This window comes from Juglans regia, chromosome 10 (genome assembly GCF_001411555.2).
Source record: "Juglans regia cultivar Chandler chromosome 10, Walnut 2.0, whole genome shotgun sequence".
In the NCBI taxonomy this organism is placed as follows: domain Eukaryota; kingdom Viridiplantae; phylum Streptophyta; class Magnoliopsida; order Fagales; family Juglandaceae; genus Juglans; species Juglans regia.
This window is the reverse complement of record NC_049910.1, coordinates 3,662,943-3,684,058: the sequence shown is the minus strand read 5'-3', so window position 1 is coordinate 3,684,058 and position 21,116 is coordinate 3,662,943. Positions and strand designations below refer to the sequence as shown.

The window sequence follows — 21,116 nt, the reverse complement described above, 5'->3', positions numbered from 1 at the left end:
TGCGGGGGCGGGGCGGAAGCCGGGCGGGGCAGCGGGGGCGGGGCCCCGCTGCCCACCCCTAGTTCCTGCAGCGGATCGGTGCGGACTGCCGAGCATTTGACAGGTGTTATCATGCTTGCGAGCCAAGCATATATAAGATCATCTGTCAAAAATGCTTTCAGCTAGCAATTATATATTATTCCCTAACATTAAATCGGTGACATTAAACAAATCAAAATATATAACTTTCTGGATTAGATGATCAGTTTAGAATCCCAAAGATTTTTTTATACTCACTAAGGTTTGATCATCTTTAACTCATTTCAAACTAATCATTAATAAAATTCATTATTTTTTTAATTTCTCTTAAAAAAGTTAAATTCATCTCAATCTACTTCATACATTTCAATCTAAAAAGTTGAACTCATCTCAACTTAAAAATATTAAACCTATTTTAATGACATCCACAAAATATTACTATTCATAACTCAACTCATCTCAACGTTTAAACAACTAATTAAAAATTCAAATTTTTAGTAGTGGATTCATCTTTTGATCCAGTGAAATCCAAAGCACCAAAGAGAAGGCCACTCATTTAGTAGAAGATTGCTTTTTTATAATTAGCCATTAGCCAAAGGTTGGTGCTCCCGGTAATCATTCTCCTTCTTTTTGGCCTTAAGTGGATAAATTAATGAATCTGTCTACTCCATTATTTTGCAGTACTCATGCTTGTATAGCGGAGACATGGGGGCAAAGATTGGCCGAAGATATTGATGATCATGATTCACTTTATTGTTTAAATATTTCATCTTGGCGGCGTTTAATTGGTATGATTGGTAATATATTAAGAGTACAGCCAAAGATCATCGATAGTATAAAAACTTTAGACACATAAAAAGTTAATGTTTCTTATAATTGTCGTTTTAAGCGCGCAGTTGATGAGCTATACATACATACATACATATATATATATATATATATATAAAACATCGATCTTGGGATAAGATCATTAAAGTTGGCATATGATCGATCATAGCCAGATTCAGTTTGAAATTGAGTATTACGCACGTACGTCATTCCATCGACATTAAAGCCAAAACTTAAGGATATGCTGTTGAAACTTGAAAATGAGGATTATTAATTAGTATAAGCATTCGTACTTTTAGGCAGACAAAATATCATGATCAGAGGTTCTATATATATATATGTTATACTAGATGATGATCATCAGCACGGCCGCCTGAACTTGCGGGTGATCAACAAATTAATTATTGGATGGTCGATATTGCATAATACATATGAATAATTAGCGTAATTAACATCCGGTACTAGATCGTCAGCTACAAATGGTACTTCAAACATTGAGCTAGAGGCCGGAATTAACCATTAATTAATTATATATATATATAGTAGATCATAATAATTCCCGTTTAATTCCATATATTTATATTATTTTCTGTCCCTTCTTGCATGTGAAGGTATATATATGATGATCAGGATCGTATTGATCTCTAAATTTTAATGATATATCTGCTTAATCAAGCAAGTACTTCAGAGCGCTCTCCGCATATGTTCTAGATTCCAACTAAATTAAAGCTGGATATATCAGTACTAGTCCCAGCTAATTAATATTAAACTGATTTAATAATGAATGTTGCTTTTAAGATATATTAATTCCACTATATGTATAATCATATCATGAATTAATATTACATTATCTGAATGCCATCCGGCCATGGTTGGAAATAACATGAGTAATATAATTATAAGTATATATTTTATCTCTAGTGTGGTAGGCAAAGAGAATCATAAGATGATCAAAACGGACATATAATAACCTTATAATTATAACATGCTCGGCCGGATAGGCTCTAGCCATGCGCATGGCCTGTATTCTAGCTAGCCCCACTTCGTTGTAAAATAATGGATTTGTCACGCATGATGGGAGCGGCGCCATTAATGAATCTAAAGGTAGGATCAGTTCCCTTTGATGATGAAGATCTAATTTCTAATTAAATGATCATGTTCTTACTATATATTCTTTTCCCTTTAAAATATATTCTGCTTCGACAAACTAATTAATGTAGTAACACATGATTAAGTAACACATAATTAATGTAGTCATAAATTATGACTATATATATATATAGCTACATACATGCATACTTGATTAGATCGATCGATCGTAATTTGTCTGATCATCAATCAGTACTGCTGCTTAAGCTCGAGAGAATAGTACCTAAAAGTACTAAAGGTGGATCTTGCATGCATGCCTAGATGATCAAGAAGCTAGAACCACTAATTAATTTACATGATGGAACATGCATTCACATTATCATCACTGAATAATGAGACAATGTTCTCCTCAGGCGGCGCAGCATTCGAAGACGGTAAAGCAGCTTGCACAACGTTTCTGACGTAGCCGGATGGTGCCCTTTTGTCATAGGCTCCAGATGCATAAGGATAGTATACTAGATGTTGGGGAATGTAGGGCCAAAATTCAGCTCTCTTGCCAGTACTCTTTACTCTCTTTAACACCTTATTTGGTTCCACATAGCCACTGACTGTTACCCGGTGTTGCTTTCGGTTCACTTCCACAGTTTTTACACCTGAAAATGCAAATTGGAGAGGAATTTATAATTAAGTAGCTATATATATATATATGAATAGTGGTTAGTCCCTGTGAAAATTAACCTGCAGGTCTATCATCATGTATATATTATAAGAAAGATCAGAAAGGCAGAGAACACCACGAAATCAACCTAGCTATTCTTTAAACATCCAAAAACTTTAGTCCAAGATCAAGATATACGTGGTAATTTTGATTGTAAGAACTGCATTTTTAATTTGTTGTGGAAGTGTATAAATAAAAACGTGTCGAATAATGCAGTGACTGTTTATCTACTAATCTTGGATTTTCACTTGCAACGTACGCATGATGATCTTAGAAGCCGGGTATACATAAACGGATATTTAATGCAGTTTTTAATATTTTATAACGGATGGAAGCCAAGCCCTTGGTTTTTAAAGACTTAACTGTCCGGGCTGATCAAAAGAAGAACAGCAACAAAAAAGTTTCAAAAGTTGAAAGAAGATGATCATGATTGCATTTCTAGCTCAAGGGTCACGACAGATATTCATGTTTCCATCTTTTATGTATATATGTATGTGGATCTCAGCCTAAAACATGCGTTTATGATCTTTTCTTATATATATGATACTATAAGTACTCTAGTTTCAGTGCTGCTTATCTGATTATATGCAACTGAATTGAAGGAAACAAGAGAAACCTTTCATGGAAGTAACAGCATTTTTAACTCTCCTCTCACAGCCATCACAATCCATTTTGACTTTAATTTCAACGGTCTGCAAAAGAAGACATATATCATCTTCAACTTGATTAAAAAAAGACCACAGAAGAAAATGGACTTATCTTCATTTGACAGACTGTAACCAGAGTTAAGTATCCAAGTATGAAAAGGTTAATCGGATGGTGCTAGTGATCAGTACCTGCATTGGTTTGCGCTTGCTCCTTGTGCTGGTGACAGTGCAAAAGTTGGAGAGGTAATCAAGAGCACCCATTTTCTTTCTCTTTTGCTTGAGAAGAAAGCAAATGAGAGAGAGAGAGAGAGAGAGTCAAGAGAGAGAGACGGTATGCAAATATGTGATGCCCTGGGAAGACTATACAGTATATATATAAGATAAGAAGTAGTGCCTTGTTGTATTTAAAAAAGACGATATCGTGCAGAACAGCGTGTCTACAAAATGAATGCATGGGTCCGGTATCGTTCTATAAACAATGTGGCTAGAAATAATGAAAGGCAACACCACTTTAATTTGAATTCATTGCGTTTCTGTACTTATAACTACTGTCAAATAATCAAGCCCACAACAGTTGTTCTAACACATAATACTAATTCGTATTTACCCATTTCAACCTATAATACTACTGCTAGCTGTGAGGATACGATATATTGGTGCTGGACTTTGGATATTACAGTAGCGAGTCAAGAATCGCGACTCAAATGACTTGTTCTCACGTATTTTCATAATATTTCATTACTATTTATTATTATTTCATTGTCATTTACAAAATACTTCACTACATGCTAGTAATTAACCTTTATGCCTTATTGTTTCTCGAGCAACGGATTGAGATCGATGATCAGGAAGATCAAATGAGTCCCATGCAGCTTCATCGACTAGTCTGGAACAGTCAAGTGCAGCGCTTCTCAACTCGTCACGATCTCCAGTAATGACAGTACAATCCGCTGCTGATCGAGTTGTATGAATCAAAACTCAATTCAAAAGATCACTAGTACTCACTTTAGTTTGACAAAAAATTATGGGATGGCATATGGGACTGGGAGGGAGTTAATTTATTGGTCCCAAAAATAGTTTTTACTTCTTTTAATCTTTGTGCCGGTGCTAACTCTACGAGCAGCACTACATGACTTATTGAAAATATGTCCCGAATATATATTCCGAAAAGTACATTTCATTTTTTTTTTCATGTATTTTTTTAATCATCATAAATATTTTTAAAAAAATATGAAAATTCACAACATCATTTAAAAACACTTTCTTAATCACTAAAAAAAAAAAAAAAACTCATTCAGGACACTTTTTGAATCCCGAATTCGGGACCCAAAGCATTTCTCTAACTCTATTAATAGAGTATTTGTTGGAACTACCCATACTTCACCATCATCCTGTAATATCTCTTGTGAAATCATCATTTATCTTAACAGTTTAAATTAATAGAAAATATAAATTTAATTATTTATATTATATTCTTAACGTTCTCATTCATGTATGAACTGGATTCTCCTTTAATGAATGAGCACACCACACACGGCACACAGAATATTTAATTAGATAGGATAAAGTGTAGAATGAGATAGATTTAAATATTATTTGTATTATATTCTAACATCTTTCCTCGTATATAGGCTAGATTCCCTCTCAATGAGTGAAAATAAGAAATATCTAATTAAATGGAATAAAGTGTAGAATCAAAATTCGAATTCATAATTTCTACTTTGATATAATATGAAATAACCACTTATTTCAAAATTAGTTTAAATTATAAAAAAATATTTAATTATTTATATTATATTCTTAACACTTTAAACTTAATATAATAATACTTGATGATGAGATTCTCCCAAAGAATCAATTCAGATTTTTTTCTTGATCATTTTCTAAATGGCGAAGAGGGGGAATATACAATATCATCATTACGATTTAGTCGATCTGTAAAACTTTATTATTTATCTTTAATTTATAATTCTTTTTTCTACTTTCTTCTGGCATGCATTGGCTAGGCCACGGGTTTACATGACAGTGGCTAGTAGTGTTATTAATTGAATCGTCTAACAAGATTATATGACTGTGATCAGTCCCCATCTCTAGAAAGTTGCAACTAATTAATACTTTTCAGCGATGTTCCCTTTAAATTCCCAAAAGAGAATCTCCTAAAATCACGAGCTATGACTCAAGTTTTCAGACTTCTTTGTTGCTATATGCTGCAAAACCTTTTCTTTTTTTTTGTTTTCCCTTTTTGCTGTCAATAGAACTTGGTTTATGGCCGTCACAGAACTTCAATCCCTTTAAAATCTACACCATCAGTTAGATAAAACATAAAACATCAAAGATAAAATTGTGATAGAAAACTCGAAACAGAGAAGATATGTAGATCATGCTCACAGAGAGCTGATTAATATGCAGTAGTAGTACTGTATGTTTTGCTTTTCACATGATTTTTCTCCATTAATCACCAAAGAACTAGATATATAACAAGAAAAAAAAAAACGAAGATGATGTGTGATATTCTCGCCGAGTACTGATCGATTTCAATTTTCAGCCCCTTTGTAGGGTTTTTCTTTTCTTTTTGTCTCAATATATCCATGTTATTTCTCCACAATGAAATGGTTTTATGCCCAACTTTACAGGTAATGTTATCTGGACTTCAGCAAGAATATCAACTTTTTCTCGAGACTGAGTTTCACTTTTCTCATAATTTCTAATCCCAAGGCCGTAATGCATGTTATCTTCAAGATTTGTCAGTCTGATATTTTCAAGTAGTCTCCATAAGCCGAGATTGATCTCATAAACTGCATGCATGTGTGAAGATCATAAGCCCGTAATTAAGAACATGATCATCACCTTGGAGAAAGCTAACCTTTATGCATACTGCATGATTTCCAACCGAAGACAAGTCACGGACTGATGACAACTTTAGTACCCGCGTATAAAAGGCTCAATTACTTGGAAGCCATTCCAAAACACAATCATCATCATGATCTGCATGCATGAGCTAGCTGCAAATATCACATGACTAAATCTTCTGATCTGCGATAAACGCGGAAACTATGTCTACTTATGATGATCTGGACCACAACTGACAGCTTGCTTTCATCGATTAATGAACCATTAACATGAATTAACTATATATGAAGTAGTAGTACTTCTGATAGATATTCATCTTCAAGAAACAATCTGCATCTGAAAGAGGCATTCATCAGTGATCAGAAAGCAAGTTGCTATGTTTCTTTCTGGGGATTTGTGGTTGAGCGTCCAACTTAATTCTACAGCATTTACTGGAGTTCTACATGATATATATATATATATATATATATATATATATATATATATGTACCTTAAGTGGGTTTTCTGCTACTTCCATAGTTTCATGTGAATGTTCTGTTCCAGAAGAGAGCAAGACCGAAAAGGGCTACGGGGCTACGATGCAGGTTGGCTTAATTGGGCTCATATCACCTTAAAGCCTGGCAAAGCCCAGTTTCTGCTTTCTTCTATTTGGGTGAGATTTTTCTTTTATTTCTATTTCTATTTGTTTAATCCGTGTAACTAGCCAAGCTGTCATAAAAATTAAAAAAGACTTAACTAATATCCTCCCATATTTGCGTGCAAATACTTCCTACAAATTCTCTGTGACAAATTGTAGAATTCACAACATCAAGCTTGCATTTGGATAATATGGTTATCTCATATATTTTATAAATAGTAATAATAAAATAATAATAAAATAATGATAAAATATTAAATAGTAATGAATAATAATAAAAGTTAAAAATAATAATAAAATAATAAATATTAGTGGTTACCACTAGTCCTAAATCTTTCTCACGAACAGTAAAGTCTACATATTGTTACATTGTATATATCTTTTAAAATTGTAAAAAAGAAAATTGAATGAAAAAACTGGAGAGAGAGAGAGAGAGAGAGAGAGAGAGAGGTATCGTATTTTATTGCAAGTAATATACTAATTAAGGACAGTCAGCATCAATATCTGTAGAATTCCATATACAGACGTCCAAGTTGATATGCCCAGAACAACTAATATAACGAAATGGAATTAGAAGAAAATCCAATGGCGGAAAACCTTCTAACCGTCCGGGAAAATTCTCCGTCACTGACTTTAATATCAAAGAGCTGCTTCCTCTTACCGATACAAGATCATACAAGAACCTTGCCTTTGAAGAGCTTGGCCCAACACAGGTTAACATGACCGTGTTCCCAATACTTTCAACACTCCTGTTGAGGAGAAAAAGAACACCATCCTCTTCTGCTTGGAGAACAAGGAATTGCTCCTTCATCCTTAAGGAGACGGCCAACGGCACATTATACCTGAAGCGCCTTCCAGAATCCCAATGTTTACTGCTGAAGTGTAGTGACAACTGATCAGATGAACCAACAAAGTTGCAATCTGGCAGCGGGCATGAACATGGAGCGTAAGTGCACGTTTCTTCATGGAAGTTGTTAATGTAATCCACTGTTTCATTGCACCCATACTCTCTGTTCCTGCAAGCCATTCTGACTGAATCAACAACCACCTCAATGTCCCCACAGACTACATCTTTACTCCTGATAAGAATTGGCATATCTTCCTGTAGAATTCTATCGATCAAGCTCATTCTTAAAATTATTTTTTTAGAAAAAAAAAAACATGAAAGAATACATCGGAAGTAAATTCAACAAAAAAAAAAAGGCTACCTCACGCATAGTAATCTGCCCGTTCATTTTTGCTTTGTCAGCCTACAAATAGACAAACACAAATAAACAATAAAAAACAATGTCTCAAGAATCTCAATTCCATGACTACTACCTGATTCCCCTCCTGGCCAAAAGTAGGGCCACGCACAACTGTGGTGGTTGTGCTGTGTACTGGTGGGCCATCCAATTGATCCCTGCACTCTGAGGGCTCCATACCAAGACAACGTTCCTTGCAGATCACCTGCAAAAGGCAGTTATCATGACAAATGCTACATGCTATACTATCAAACATCGCAAACTTAAATGTACCTCTCCTAAACCATAACCACCTAGCTCTCTTTCTCGTCTTTCTCTCTCAGTAATCTCCTCCTCACCCCATGAAGACAAGCATGGAACAACTGCAGTGGCCAAAGGACCTGGTCCATCAACAGAGATGCTCTCATAGTAAAAGAGCTGAAAACAAATATAATTTTAGAAAGAATTACCAATACATTATAAAGTAAATTTTTTTTACGAGTACATTATAAAGTACAAAATAAAGCAATTGCTGATAAAAATCTAGTTTACCTGGAGAAACAAAAGACAACCACCAACTGCCCGTTGCTTCCCTTGATGAAAGCGAGATACTTCTCGAACTAGCCGGTCAAGCAAGAATTTTCCCCAGTTGTACTGATGGACAGCATCCATATTTGTCAAAAAATGGAGGAATGATGGGCTAACATCCAGCCTCGCTGTTGGGGACAAAAGAGTGCCCAAGGCATAGAGGACAAATGACCTCTTAAAATCCTCTCCTGCTTCTGGAGCTGCCAGTCGCTCCTCTAGAAGTCGCACTGAAATCCCATGATTTGTAGCATTGTAACTATAACGTAAGTCTGCGATTAAATCATCTGGCCCTGAGTTCACTACATCTTTTCCACTAGCTACTAATCCCATCACAACCTCCACATCTTTTGGAGATAAAGGAATCCACTCACCACAAATCTCCAAGCTTCGTCTTGTAGTATTGAACCTCTCCAATAACCATAGGCACAAACTACGGCGGAGTGTCCTACATCTTAGATCAATGAGGCTGCCAAATCCCATGCTCTTCACTGCAGTCTTCTGCTCAGGTGTGAGGCGCTGTAATACATTGAATAAACGTCCCGGAGAACATCTTGTGACTAGTTTAGTCTGCATTATAAAGCCATAAAATTCAACAGATGCAAACTCATAGATGAAAAACTGTCATCAATAAATATACATTACCTGTTTCCTTGGCTTGGGGGTGCGAGCAGGAGTTGTACTCAAGTAGTTATCCCACACTTCACGAGCATGATTAGTGTATTTTGCTTTCTCTTCAAAGCTCATACACTTCCAAGCATCCGATGCAGCCTTTGTGGCCTAAAAGAAAAAAAGTGGTTACAATCAATGATTTTATAATAGATACAAATAAAAAACATCACATTGCTATTTGCAAATCAATTTTGAAATTCAATCAAAAGGCTCACAGCTTTAAGACCAGAGGACTCAGGATGGGAAGCACTATACTCCTTGATAAACTCCCGGCTGCAACATCAATTTAGACAGTAAATATGCTTGGAAAAAATAACCCAAAAAGGAATATGCTTAGACATAGCGGATCCTACTGTAAGGAAACTAAGCATTACCTAAAGTACACCCATGAGCATGTAGGACGAGGAGTAGCAACTGGCTTCTTTTTCTTCTTCGTCCTCATTTCTTTTGTGACAATATAGTTTTGAGCCTTTCTCTTTTCTGTTGCAACATCCCCTTCATTGGGTACCTAGAAGTTTGTAACAAAAGAAATGTCGTAGGTTAACAAAAGGAATATGCAACAAGAACATTTTCTCTTCCAAAAAGCAGAGTAAATAAAACACAAACAATTAATACAAGATAAATATCTTCAGAACAAAACTCCGTAGGTACCTAGAACTTCATATTTCCCTTAGGTGAAAAACAATATACAATTAATTCCTCAATAAAGACTATGCCGACGTTGGTCATACGACACACATCAAGCAGCTTCAAGTGGTTAATGATGTTTACAAAGATAATTCAAGAATTTAGAGAGCTTTCAGTAGAAATAGCATGCCTTTTAGGCATTTAGATTAGTACAAAAAAGCCCACTCAGTTTCAAGCATTTAACAATTCAGACAGATGTAACACATTGAGCCTTCACAGTTAGAGTTATAAGATGCTGAATTTAACATATTTCAGAAGCAAACTATCGAGAAAGCAGAAGAAATAAAAATTGCATAGGGTTTGAGAAGCAAAACCATTTCGCCGAGAACAAGAACTTGCAGCTAAAGCAGAATTAGGGTGAGGGTTTGAAAGGGCAAAGGACTCGGTGGATCTCAATGGGAATCGATTGCAAATTGAAGTCGAGCAGAAGTAAGAAAATGGCTTTTGCTATTGAGTCTGGTCTTCTGCACAATCGCTTGCGCAACCCGCGCTGCGTTGCGCGATAATTTTCTAGAAAATAATAATAACGATAATAAATCAAATGTTATTATAATAAAAATAAAATACCTTATAACAACCATTTTTTTAAGAGCTTTAACCATCATAGATAGTGTGAGAGCGAAGCCATGAGTAATACTATATATAATTATAGAATATATAAATATCGTGTAGTTATTTTAAAAAATAATAAAATTTATTATTAAAAAATTAATTTCTTTTCATGTAAATTTCATATTTATTTAATTTTTTTAAAACGACTATATAGTACTTGCATACTCATAATTATAAATTTCATTTCTTTTATATGATTTTTGTACGATAAAAATGTCAATTTTCATCTCCTTAATAATATAATCCAAACGTTACGCTTCAAATTTTACCAATAGCATAACCCTTTTATACCAGCAACAAAGTGGAGACTTAGACCTTGTTTCGCAACAAAACATATCTTAATTATTTTCATATATTCTTATATATTTTATTTATAAACGTTACTCAAACAATATAACTTTTCAATTTTCAATTTTAAACTTTTTTTTATCCAATCATTAAAAAGTTTTCAAATTACCAAACAAATCACATTTTTTCAAATTTTAATATAACAATAATATTAAAAAATTAAATTCAAATAACTTTTTAATTTCGTAATTTTTTAATTTTAATTTTTTTTCTCTCATTTTTTAAAATTTTCTTTTATTATTATTTATAAATTTTGTACTCAACATCGAGAAGTAAGTTGATCTGATCCTTCAATATTAATCGATTGAGTCTTTTGAAAAATAAGCGATTTGACATATCAAATCGCATACAATTGACATGATTATTTTTTAAAAAAAAAAAAATTAAAAGAATAAAAGTTATCTGTCTTCAATTCACACGTTTTACTATAAATAGGTATCTTACGTATCACTATCGATATATGATTTAGTGCCTGAACTCGCCTGCCAGAAAACTTTTTCCAATCGATTGGCCGCTCGTAAATCAAGTACAATGGTCGGAGTTAAGAATGGTACGCCCTGGGCCAACATTGACTCAAATATACTAATTCATAATTCTGGGCCCGTGTTAAAGTCAGAAGCCCAACCCACTTCTTTATCCACTTCATTTAAGCTCATCGTCCCCAAATTAATGAGAGAGAGAAGGGATACCTCTTTATAGGGGTGTAAGTTGAAACCAGTAAACCAGAAAACCGGTCCAGTTTATCGGTTTTAAACCGGTTCAGTCCGGGACCGGTTCTTAGAATGTGAAAACTGGTCGGTTCCGGTCCGGTTCTGATTTTAAGATTTTTCAGACCGGACCAGACCGGTTGATAAAAAAAAATATAAAAATAATATTTATATTATTGTATATATAAGTTTTATACAAATTATTATATATATTAATATATATAAGTTTTATATATTATGTATAATTATAATTTTTTATGTAAAAGTTTTATATATAATTATATATATTTATATATGAAATAATTTCTTATTATAATTTATAAATTATTACTTAAAATGTTAATGCTAAATCACTAAAAGTTTATAACGAATATTAATATTAAATATATAGTTTATAACTAATAATAATATATAACTTATAATAAAAGTATAAAACAATATTTTTTAAATTAGTTTTTTTTTTTTTATAAATAAATTTATAATGACAAATTGTGAAACTTACATTTTAAAAAAATCGAAAAATCGGACCGGACCGGACCAGAAACTGGTAAAACCGGAAGTACCGGTTTAGGAAGGTAACCGGTGCGTAATCGGTTTTGAAAAATACAAAACCGGTACATACCGGTTCAGTCCTAGATTTTGTCAAAAACCGAACCGGACCGGACCGGGTACCCCCTACCTTTGTAATTAAAAAAAAAAAAAAAGAAGAAGAAATTGTGGCAAAAGCAATATCAGCTCATATATATGAGTCTATGACCCATGCAGAGATTTCCATGGCGATTTGTATATAACATGAAGCAAGACCACCCCAGCAGATACAGGCAGGCTCGAGGTGACAACACTGACAAGTGCATGCATGCGGCCATACCTAACGCCAATAGCGTGATTTAGCAGAAGAGATTTTCCAAGTTCTACAAGGAAGCCGCCAGAGGGACTCGATAAATGAATGAGTAATATTTGACTTGTCCATTAATGACTCTGACTTAAGTCCACGAGGGACATTAAAATTGCAGGATTAATGTGTACGAAATTACTGGCCGGGGCAAGCTGGTGGATGAGAACATGATGATTGTGCTCCGAGTTCGGATTAGAGAGATGAAGATCTTGGAGACGAATTAACAGCCACCTTCGAACTGGATGAACTGGTGGATGTTGTTCTTAATTTATATGTTCTATCTGCATGGGGATTTCCATGTGCTCGATCGAGTTAATTAATTATTGATCTTTACCTGATCTACAGTTAGCTAGCTAGCCATGATTTTGTAAATGTTGCTTGATCAGCATCACGACGTACACATATGATCCTCGGATCCCTGGCTAGCGCCTGTATGCACGCGGGCTGCTGCATGCACCTGGTTCGTGCTCGATCTTTGCGGCGGTGTCAACTTCTGGTGCATGCCTGCAGTAACGTACATTGTTAATTGTAGTGATCGCCATGTTGATCAGTTGGGTACCCGAAAGTGGAAACAGTACTGATCCAGAACTTGTCTCCACTTAATTAATTAAGGGATTGTTTTTTTTTTCTTAAGCTATTAATTCATTATGAGTGTGTGTAGGCAATCGTGTAATATACAATTATCACGTAATTTATTTAAAAATAAATAAATAAATATGAGATTTTTGTAAAAAAAATTAATTCTTTAATAATATAACTTAATCTTTTTCAAAACGATTATACAGTACTTACACAATTCATAACTGTATTTAACATTACTCTAATTGTTATTTCCATCAATAATTCATTATGTAAATGAATCAATGGAATTTAATCCAGCTGATTTCAAGCGATTTATCCAATAATATTATTATTTATAGCCGTAGGATCAAAACATTTTATTTTTCAAAATGAAATATATATATATATATTTATATAACTTATAAAGATGATCATGTGATCTCGTGAAAACAATATTAATATTAGCTAGGTTGTCAGGTTTATTATTTGTGAAATATTTATTTTATTCAACAATTCTACACCATATATTTTATAAAAAAATAAAAAATAAAAATAGATGTGTAAAACAGAGGTGTGAGTAAAATTTTTCTTTATAAAATATATTCCATCCATATATTTTGAATTTCATCAGTGTTTTAAATTTCATACCGTACCGACCGGTACGGTTGGAATTTAGCGTACTAGAATAATGACCAATACAGAAAGTGTATGTGTTTCATATCGGGTCAAATATTGGTAGTATCAGTGCATTTCAATCAATACCAGCATGTTTTCAATGTATCAGCCGGTTTCAATGTACCGGCCGGTTTTTTTTTTTAATTAATGTAAAAATTTTGACTTTTTCATAATTTTCATTTCAATTCTCATATTTGAAAACTATTTTTTTAACTTTTTGTGACCCTTTTTCTCGAGGATATAAAAATCAAATCTCTATTTTTATTTTCACGATAAAGATGAATAATTATTTTTTTAAATAGTTGGATTGTGAACTTAAAAGTATTATTAAATTTTATAAATGTGTTTTAATTTTTTAAGAGTTACATTGATGTTATTTTAAAATATAATTTATATATATAAATTATTTTAAAATAATTTTATATCAAAATATTTCATTTTAATGTCTTAATAAAACTTACACCGAAACAATATTTAAAACATTGGTTGCATTTTCTCAATTCTCATATACTCAAAGCTAACGATAGGCTTCGTTTGGTTACTTAACTCCTCTTAACTCATCTCAACTCATTATTACAATTTTTTTAAATTTCAATACAAAATATAATAAATAATTTAATTTTTTTAAATCTTAAACTAATAATAATATTAAAAAATAATATTTTAACAATATTTTATCATCTCAACTCAATTCACTTTAACATCTAAACACAACTTTAAAGAAGGACAATAAGAAGTTGGGGGCCATGTTTCATTCATGCAATCAGATAGTACACTTGGATTGTAAACTCCACTACTACTGCGCCTGCTCTGCTCTCGCGTCCCATTCCCATACCGTACAAAACCCATTCCCTTGCAATTGAAAAGCCCCACTCACGCTTCTCACAGACACTCATATGACTGAACCAAACAAACAAAAGATGAGATGGATCATGGGATCATTATACGGACGAAAATCGATCGAAAAAAATCAAAATAGTACGATAAGACACGACAAATACGGGGGGTGAGAAGCGGTAAAAGTAACTACAGAGGAATCGTGGCGGTCGTGGCGGTGATGGGTTTGGGCTTTCCGCCGTTAGAATCTCTCTCATACCTTTGCCTCTTCCTCCCAGTTTCCCCACTCGCAACGCATTAGAGAGAATCATTAGAGAGAGAGAGGTGTTCCCTCTGTACTTTTGGAATTGTGTGTACCTTTCTGAGTTCTTTATATGTTATTAAGTATTTCTACGAAGTATTTGGGTTTTCTTTAGCGGGATTGTTGTGGTTTTATACTACAACACTCAATCTCTTGCTTCGCCTAATCATATAGGAGGAAGGAAACGAGTGCTGCTTTCTTCGCTTGCAGAAGATTCCATTCCTATTCTTGTAAGCGTCTCTCATTGAGTCCCTCGTCGAATTTTCCTCATCTCTCTCTCTCTCTCTCACTCATAATTAATGTATGATGTATCTCTACGTAAATCATTTTGGAGCTGTTTTGTTTTAAGCGTGCTCTTTAATTCATCAAGATGAGTCATGACACCTTTTACAAACCGGCTCTCTTCCCCATTCCCTCTATGTTTGCATTTTGAAGTTCTTGGAGTTTGTGCCTTGGTATGGGTTTCGCTGCCACCTCCGTGTTTTCTGAAGTCAAACATTGGGTTGATTATATTCTTTTCGACATTTCAGCTTGGTCCGTTAACCGTGTGACTTCTTTGAAGTAGCATTCCTTATTTGGGTTTGCTCTCATTTTCATCTTTCGCTCGTTTTTTTCTTGAAATCTTTGTCACTTGCGCTTCCTGTTGTTTTTAAATTTTAAGCTCTCGATTGAAAGGTAACTCTACTAATCTCTTAATCCCCTCTACTTTGTTGTTTTTCAGCTTTAGATCCCTTATTTTTCTTTTTGTGTTTGATGGTCCTGTATTGATTTTGATGCAGCTTCAGCCTTCTGTATTGCTCTTTTGACGGGTGACCACAAATCCCTTTCTTGATTTCTTCTAACTAGTCTTCTGTACTCTGTGCTGTATACTTGTAAGTTGTATGGGTTATGATTTCTGCCGTTACTAGTTGGGTTCTCGATGTTCCGAACTCTGATGGTTACCTGCTTATTTTTTTTAATTAATTTGTGATTCTAACTATCGTACGGTTGCTTTCAAACTACAGGAAGTCTAAAGATACTAATGGGAATCGATGCTCTAATTCTACGTGCTTTCAGTTCTAAATAATAATTGATTGGACCAACTGAATGCCAAATAATGGGAAAGTGTATGCTTTCATAATCTTATGATTTCTTCCATTTTTCTCTTGCAGCATCTAGAGGAACCATCTTCTTGTTTTTCTTACTTTTCATTTGGCAACAAGGTCTTGTTCCGGGCTCGTATCATGCCTTTTTGTAATGTAGATATTTTCATATCGTTTCTCTGGTTTCCTATATCCTAATTAGTTCCATATTATCACGTAGTGAGAACTGTTGGACTTAATTTCATAGACTTCAGTGAAAAATAAATAGACTGCAATCAGTTTTAGTTAGGATTTTTAACTTAAATTTCCTTTTAATTTTTTGAATTCAAATTCTTTGCTAATTTGAAGGATGGGGGATCATTTTGTGTTGCTGGTGGATCGGTTACTCACTGAATCTACTCTTCAAGCTGCTATTGAGAGCAAATACTGGGGGCAGCAAACCACACCCTCAACAAGCAAAGATTTGTTAAGTTCTGCCTTTAGGATGGATGTCAATAGTAGTTTCTCACCAAGTAAATTGGTAGAGTGTAGGATCTGCCACGATGAGGATGAGGAGTCCAACATGGAGACGCCTTGTTCTTGCTGTGGCAGCTTGAAGGTCAGTTAGTGGCTTACTTTGGCAACTATTCCTTGGAAATTTGAGGCTGGTTCATTGGAAGTTATATTGATTTTGTTTATAAATATCTTTATGATAATGTTAGTCATTGAAAAAAAGTTCCCAGACAATAAAGACTTGATTAGTCCCATTTTAGCTTAACAACTCACAATGTCTGTCATATGCTGCGGTGAATTTTTTAATTGTCCCATGATGAGAAGAATGCTTAGTTGTAAGATGATTTTCACCAATCAATTTCTTTTTATATAAATTTATTTCTTTTTTTTTTAAGTACTACTCTCAAGCTCCAAATTATGCATTTTGCATTTAGCAGGATCATAGATCCCCGGCTTCATGTAGTGGGTTATTATCTCTATTTCAGAATTCCAAATTGCAGTACAATGGGTAGGTGTTTTCCCCTGTGAGTTCAAAGATTTGGGGTGATATCTCAACCTGATGTTTCTAGCTTGACCAATATTTTGAAATGTTTGGTAAAACTTTTGAAATTTCTTTCTGCTGGCATAATTCCTAGTAGGATGTTTTAATTTTCTGACATACAAGCGTGTTGTATGCTTTTATAAACAACTAAATTTGAGACACAAAAGTTTGACTCAAGGCTAACTTCTTGTGCCGAATTTCCTCAATGATTTCCATTATATGTTGTTGAGTTTTTTACATACAAACATGTTGCATACTTTATGAACAATTAGAGATTTCCAATTGACTCTCTTTTGGTTGTTAATGAATATTAGGTTGTTAACGCATATGCAAAACTATCTTCTTTTTTTGGGGATGACATTATCTTTGGCGATTGGGAACTCAATTGATCTATCAACCATCTAGACTCACAGTAGAGCTGATAGGATGCTAATCTCCGGACAAAGATATCTTGTTATAAACATTGAGCATTAGATAGTTATGTTTTAGAGTGAGCATCAGCAGGCAGGTAGTTGACTTGTGGTAACTGAGTATTATCCAGGACTATGGTATAAATACATATGAAGTTATCTTTAGTGTTGATTGATATTTGAGGGAGATTCTGATCGTGATGCTCTCTCTTATTTTCTGGCATTTAGTGTTCCTACTGATTTTAGATGGATCCAAAAAATGAGTATCGTCCTTGTTAAAATGTTGCAGCATGCACACCGCAAATGTGTGCAAAGGTGGTGCAATGTGAAGGGAGACAACATCTGTGAGATTTGCCTCCAGGTCTGCCATTGTTTAAAATATTTTTTTCTGATTATAAACCTAGTAAGTTTTTATGTTAATATTCTCGAATCATAAAAACTGATCACTAGCTCTTTTCTGCTTGAACATAATCTGAAACTTCAGCAATATAAGCCGGGTTATACAGCACCTCCTCCTCTGTTTCACTATGGTGGTATTCCAATTAACTTCAGGTATCCTTCACTTGGATGTGCATGATTTTCAGCTGATATTTTTTTACTTTGTGTATGGTGATGGAACTTGTTTTTGTTTTCTTTCATTCATTGAGAAATAATTCATGATCCTTTGGCGGTACTCATATCAGCGGAAATTGGGAAATGTCTAGAAGGGACCTGCACAACTCTCAATTTATACCAATGGTTGCTACTGATAGTGAAATTTTAGACGCTGACTTTGATGAATATTCACCTCCCACTTCAAGAAGCCTGCTTTGCTGCCGAGTAATCGCTATAATTGTACTCTATCTCTCTCTCTCTCTGTAATTTATTCATAAGTTATCCTTGTTCTGCTAGTCAATGATATAATTTATACAAAACTTAAACAATTTCCATTTTAGCAAATTCCAAATAATGTTCCTGTTTGATACTTATTATATGTTATTAAGTTAGAGTATCTTCTGAATCATAATTTTGATTTTTCCCTCAAATGGAATATTTGATACTTTTTAGGCTGGCTTACCATATCTTACCTTTATCACAGTAAGGTTGTTCTATTTGCAGTTTATGGTTCTTCTGCTTCTACGACATACTCTACCATTCATAATCAGTGGAGCTGGAGAATACTCATTGACATTGTTGACGGTATGGTTGACTAAGACTGTTAGATTAGTGAAAGAAGATTCAATGGCTTAGTAACGGAAAATAATTTTCTAAAAGTGTCTTTGCATTGCAGCTACTGATGTTGAGGACCATTGGGATTCTTTTGCCCATCTATATCATGTTTAGAGCATTCACTGCTATCCAGCGTCGACGACATCATCAGGTTAGTGATTTACCTAGTTTTGCTAATGCTCTGACAAGTAGTTGACCTATATTTTTTGGACAAGTAACCTGCAGAAACTGTCTTCAATTTCATTGTATCTGTATTGGCCATCTTCCACTTTGATAAGCAAAGTTTGTCAACTCATGTTTGTTAAAGACACCATGTTGCTGTCTAACTTTGAAAGCTATATTGTTATTAAAAAAAAAAAAAAAACTAGCTTTTAAAAGTCTTCCTCAAATAACCAATTGAACTGTACAAAATAGACGATGTAGGCTTCAAAACACCTCTCTTCCTGCCAAAATTTTCAGATTTTGTTTAGAAAACAATGATTTCAGAGCATCCAAACGCTCTGTTAGCCCAAAGGAAAGTAATTTTCTTTACTTGGGCAATTCTTGTTGAGAATAAAAATCTAAAATCAGTTTATACTCTATGGATAAGGAGATTTGCCCTAAATTTTGACTATTGGATGGAAAGCTTATAAATCATTTTTTGACCTGTACTAGAACTTGCCAGAAGGTAATTCTGAATGACTTGTTTTCCTCCGGTTGGTATGTGTGGTTTTTTGGGAGAACTAGTTGAGTAGATCCTACAAGCAGTACTGCTAAATACAGCTGATGGTTGTCAAATTGCTTCTTAATTTGAGCAGTATCTCTAATGGGTTTGAGGCACGTTTCTGTGGTATCTTTTAACTCATATTCCCCCGTTTCATAGTTGTGGCAGTTCTTGTAAAAGGTCATTGGTACACCGTGAGCCTGTATTGCTGTGTTTTCGTCCTTTCAGAAATTTATATATATCCTTTAGAACTTACAGTTGCAAGAATTGGACAAGAAAACAAATTTCAGTTAGAGGGTCATTTCATTTAGAAAAAGGTCAGCAATTGGTTAGCGTTTTTGGAATCTAAATTCTTATAAATGCTTCTCTTGCAAGACTGGTGAAGCCCTTTTAAGGGCAGGTTTGGGGCCAAAACCAAAATACAAAATTCTCATCTCATCTCATCTCATCATTACACATTTTTCAAATTCTCATACAAAATATAATAAACAATTCAACTTTTTCAAATCCCAATACACATTTTTCAAATCTCAAAACAATAATAATATTAAAACTTAATATTTTAAACTTCAAAACAAAACACAAAATTCTCATCTCACCCCCCAAACTGCCTCTCACCTGCCATATCTCGCACTATCTATAGTTCATTCTCTATGCTCTTGTGATTACAGTAAGCAAGCAATGTGTTGATTTATGCCTATTGAAAACTGACATTGTGACTAATTCTATTTTATTTCTCTCTGTGTCTAGGATTCTCAGTCCATTGCCACATCAGATGGGACAAACAACTTACCCCTGCATCAATCAAGTTTTATTCGTGTGCTGTAGTTACTGGAGGTTCCTATCATGCTTGAAGAAATCGGAAAGAACTCATGTGAGAAGAATGGCGGCCTTGTGGACTGTGATACGAAGGAAATCAACATTTTGTGGACTGTGATAGGGAGGAACTCAACCTTCCCCTCCTCCAGCTTTGGAACCCATGCAGGTTGAAGCAAGTTGGGGCGGGAGATGCTCAAAATGATAGGCCTAATTGTGCCACTTTTTCCCTGGAAGAAGCCTTCTAACAAAGTACACCTATCATGATGTATGAGAGCTATGCATACAAAGTATAGTTAAAGGGACAATGTACTGTATATATGAATTGCTACTTAAACAAAATGGGCAAGCCAAAGTTAATGTTGCATATTATGTTTGATAGCAAAGATGGCAAATGCATTCAATAGTAATACTACCACCAAGGCTACGGGCTTGGTAGTTAGTGTGGTAACAGCTTTATTCCCAGGTGGTTTGGCAGATGAGAGATCATGGTTCGAGTCTCATTAGACAAAAAAATGTCATTGTCCACTATTCTCGTCCACCACCGTTGTGGTACTTTACTTTCCTTTGTGGGATTGGAGTTAGGTTATGACTCGAGAAAGACCTTTAGTTCCTTGTTTAACCCCAACGTGTGGAGGATGAAATTATGTTCAGGCTTTAGAGGGTACTTACCTGTAGTCTCCCCTTCCTTAATCCTTTTCTCATTGAAAAAATATAAACTACTAGATGGATGGGAGGGCTAGCAAACAACTTTACATATACAATCCCGTCCCTTTCCTCGCTCTCACGGGTTTTCTTGCAAGTATTTGGTTAGTCAAGCCATTAGGCTATTGCTACGTTGCTATCACTATCATCATTGGCATGGCAAATGAGCCATTTACCATTTACCATCATGAATTTTTTAAGGTTTTTGTATCTACTCGTGTAGAATCTCTCTCTCGTCATATCAACCACCTCTCTTGAATAACGTCTA

General features: G+C 34.4%; 3 protein-coding genes across 15 annotated transcripts; 1 reads left to right on the top strand and 2 right to left on the bottom strand.

Moving 5' to 3' along the window:
• Positions 1-2,286: 2,286 nt before the first annotated feature.
• On the bottom strand, positions 2,287-3,585 carry LOC108983108 (heavy metal-associated isoprenylated plant protein 21-like). The gene is made up of 3 exons (XM_018954647.2): positions 3,490-3,585; positions 3,270-3,345; positions 2,287-2,588 (listed from the first exon to the last, which is right to left on the bottom strand). The coding sequence occupies exons 1-3, from the start codon at positions 3,559-3,561 to the stop codon at positions 2,287-2,289; spliced, it is 450 nt and encodes a 149-aa protein (XP_018810192.1). The 5' UTR covers positions 3,562-3,585.
• A 3,647-nt stretch (positions 3,586-7,232) lies between these two features.
• LOC108983109 lies at positions 7,233-10,485 on the bottom strand. 2 transcript variants are annotated; one of them, XM_035694732.1, is made up of 9 exons: positions 10,269-10,485; positions 9,642-9,775; positions 9,483-9,540; positions 9,241-9,375; positions 8,563-9,165; positions 8,305-8,448; positions 8,108-8,236; positions 7,996-8,037; positions 7,233-7,889 (listed from the first exon to the last, which is right to left on the bottom strand). In XM_035694732.1, exons 1-9 carry the CDS (start codon positions 10,269-10,271, stop codon positions 7,269-7,271), a joined length of 1,869 nt encoding a protein of 622 aa, XP_035550625.1. In that variant the 5' UTR covers positions 10,272-10,485; the 3' UTR covers positions 7,233-7,268. The 2 variants fall into 2 exon arrangements, with proteins under 2 accessions (XP_035550625.1, XP_035550624.1); XM_035694731.1 differs by having other exon boundaries at positions 8,105-8,236; positions 10,269-10,462.
• Positions 10,486-14,568: 4,083 nt separating this feature from the next.
• LOC109014832 (E3 ubiquitin-protein ligase MARCHF2-like) lies at positions 14,569-20,565 on the top strand. Of its 12 annotated transcripts, none has more exons than XM_035694726.1 (11): positions 14,569-14,913; positions 15,065-15,120; positions 15,421-15,565; positions 15,670-15,996; positions 16,321-16,570; positions 17,705-17,776; positions 17,900-17,967; positions 18,099-18,249; positions 18,514-18,594; positions 18,686-18,775; positions 20,078-20,565. In XM_035694726.1, exons 4-11 carry the CDS (start codon positions 15,977-15,979, stop codon positions 20,153-20,155), a joined length of 810 nt encoding a protein of 269 aa, XP_035550619.1. In that variant the 5' UTR covers positions 14,569-14,913; positions 15,065-15,120; positions 15,421-15,565; positions 15,670-15,976; the 3' UTR covers positions 20,156-20,565. The 12 variants fall into 12 exon arrangements, with proteins under 12 accessions (XP_035550619.1, XP_035550618.1, XP_035550622.1 ...); XM_035694725.1 differs by having other exon boundaries at positions 14,569-14,938; XM_035694729.1 differs by lacking the exon at positions 15,421-15,565.
• The last annotated feature ends 551 nt before the right edge of the window (positions 20,566-21,116 follow it).

Excerpts from the sequence above, each read along its gene's own strand:
- LOC108983108 (XM_018954647.2), bottom strand. The coding sequence starts at position 3,561 with ATGGGTGCTCTTGATTACCTCTCCAACTTTTGCACTGTCACCAGCACA. Across the intron at positions 3,346-3,489 it reads GCAAGCGCAAACCAATGCAG|ACCGTTGAAATTAAAGTCAA; the intron begins GTACTGATCACT and ends CTTCTTTTGCAG. Across the intron at positions 2,589-3,269 it reads TGCTGTTACTTCCATGAAAG|GTGTAAAAACTGTGGAAGTG; the intron begins GTTTCTCTTGTT and ends TTGCATTTTCAG.
- LOC108983109 (XM_035694731.1), bottom strand. Across the intron at positions 9,376-9,482 it reads AGTCCTCTGGTCTTAAAGCT|GCCACAAAGGCTGCATCGGA; the intron begins GTGAGCCTTTTG and ends TTTTTCTTTTAG. Across the intron at positions 9,166-9,240 it reads CCCCCAAGCCAAGGAAACAG|ACTAAACTAGTCACAAGATG; the intron begins GTAATGTATATT and ends TTTATAATGCAG.
- LOC109014832 (XM_035694729.1), top strand. The coding sequence starts at position 15,977 with ATGCCAAATAATGGGAAAGT. Across the intron at positions 17,777-17,899 it reads TCTGTGAGATTTGCCTCCAG|CAATATAAGCCGGGTTATAC; the intron begins GTCTGCCATTGT and ends CTGAAACTTCAG. Across the intron at positions 18,776-20,077 it reads AGCGTCGACGACATCATCAG|GATTCTCAGTCCATTGCCAC; the intron begins GTTAGTGATTTA and ends CTCTGTGTCTAG.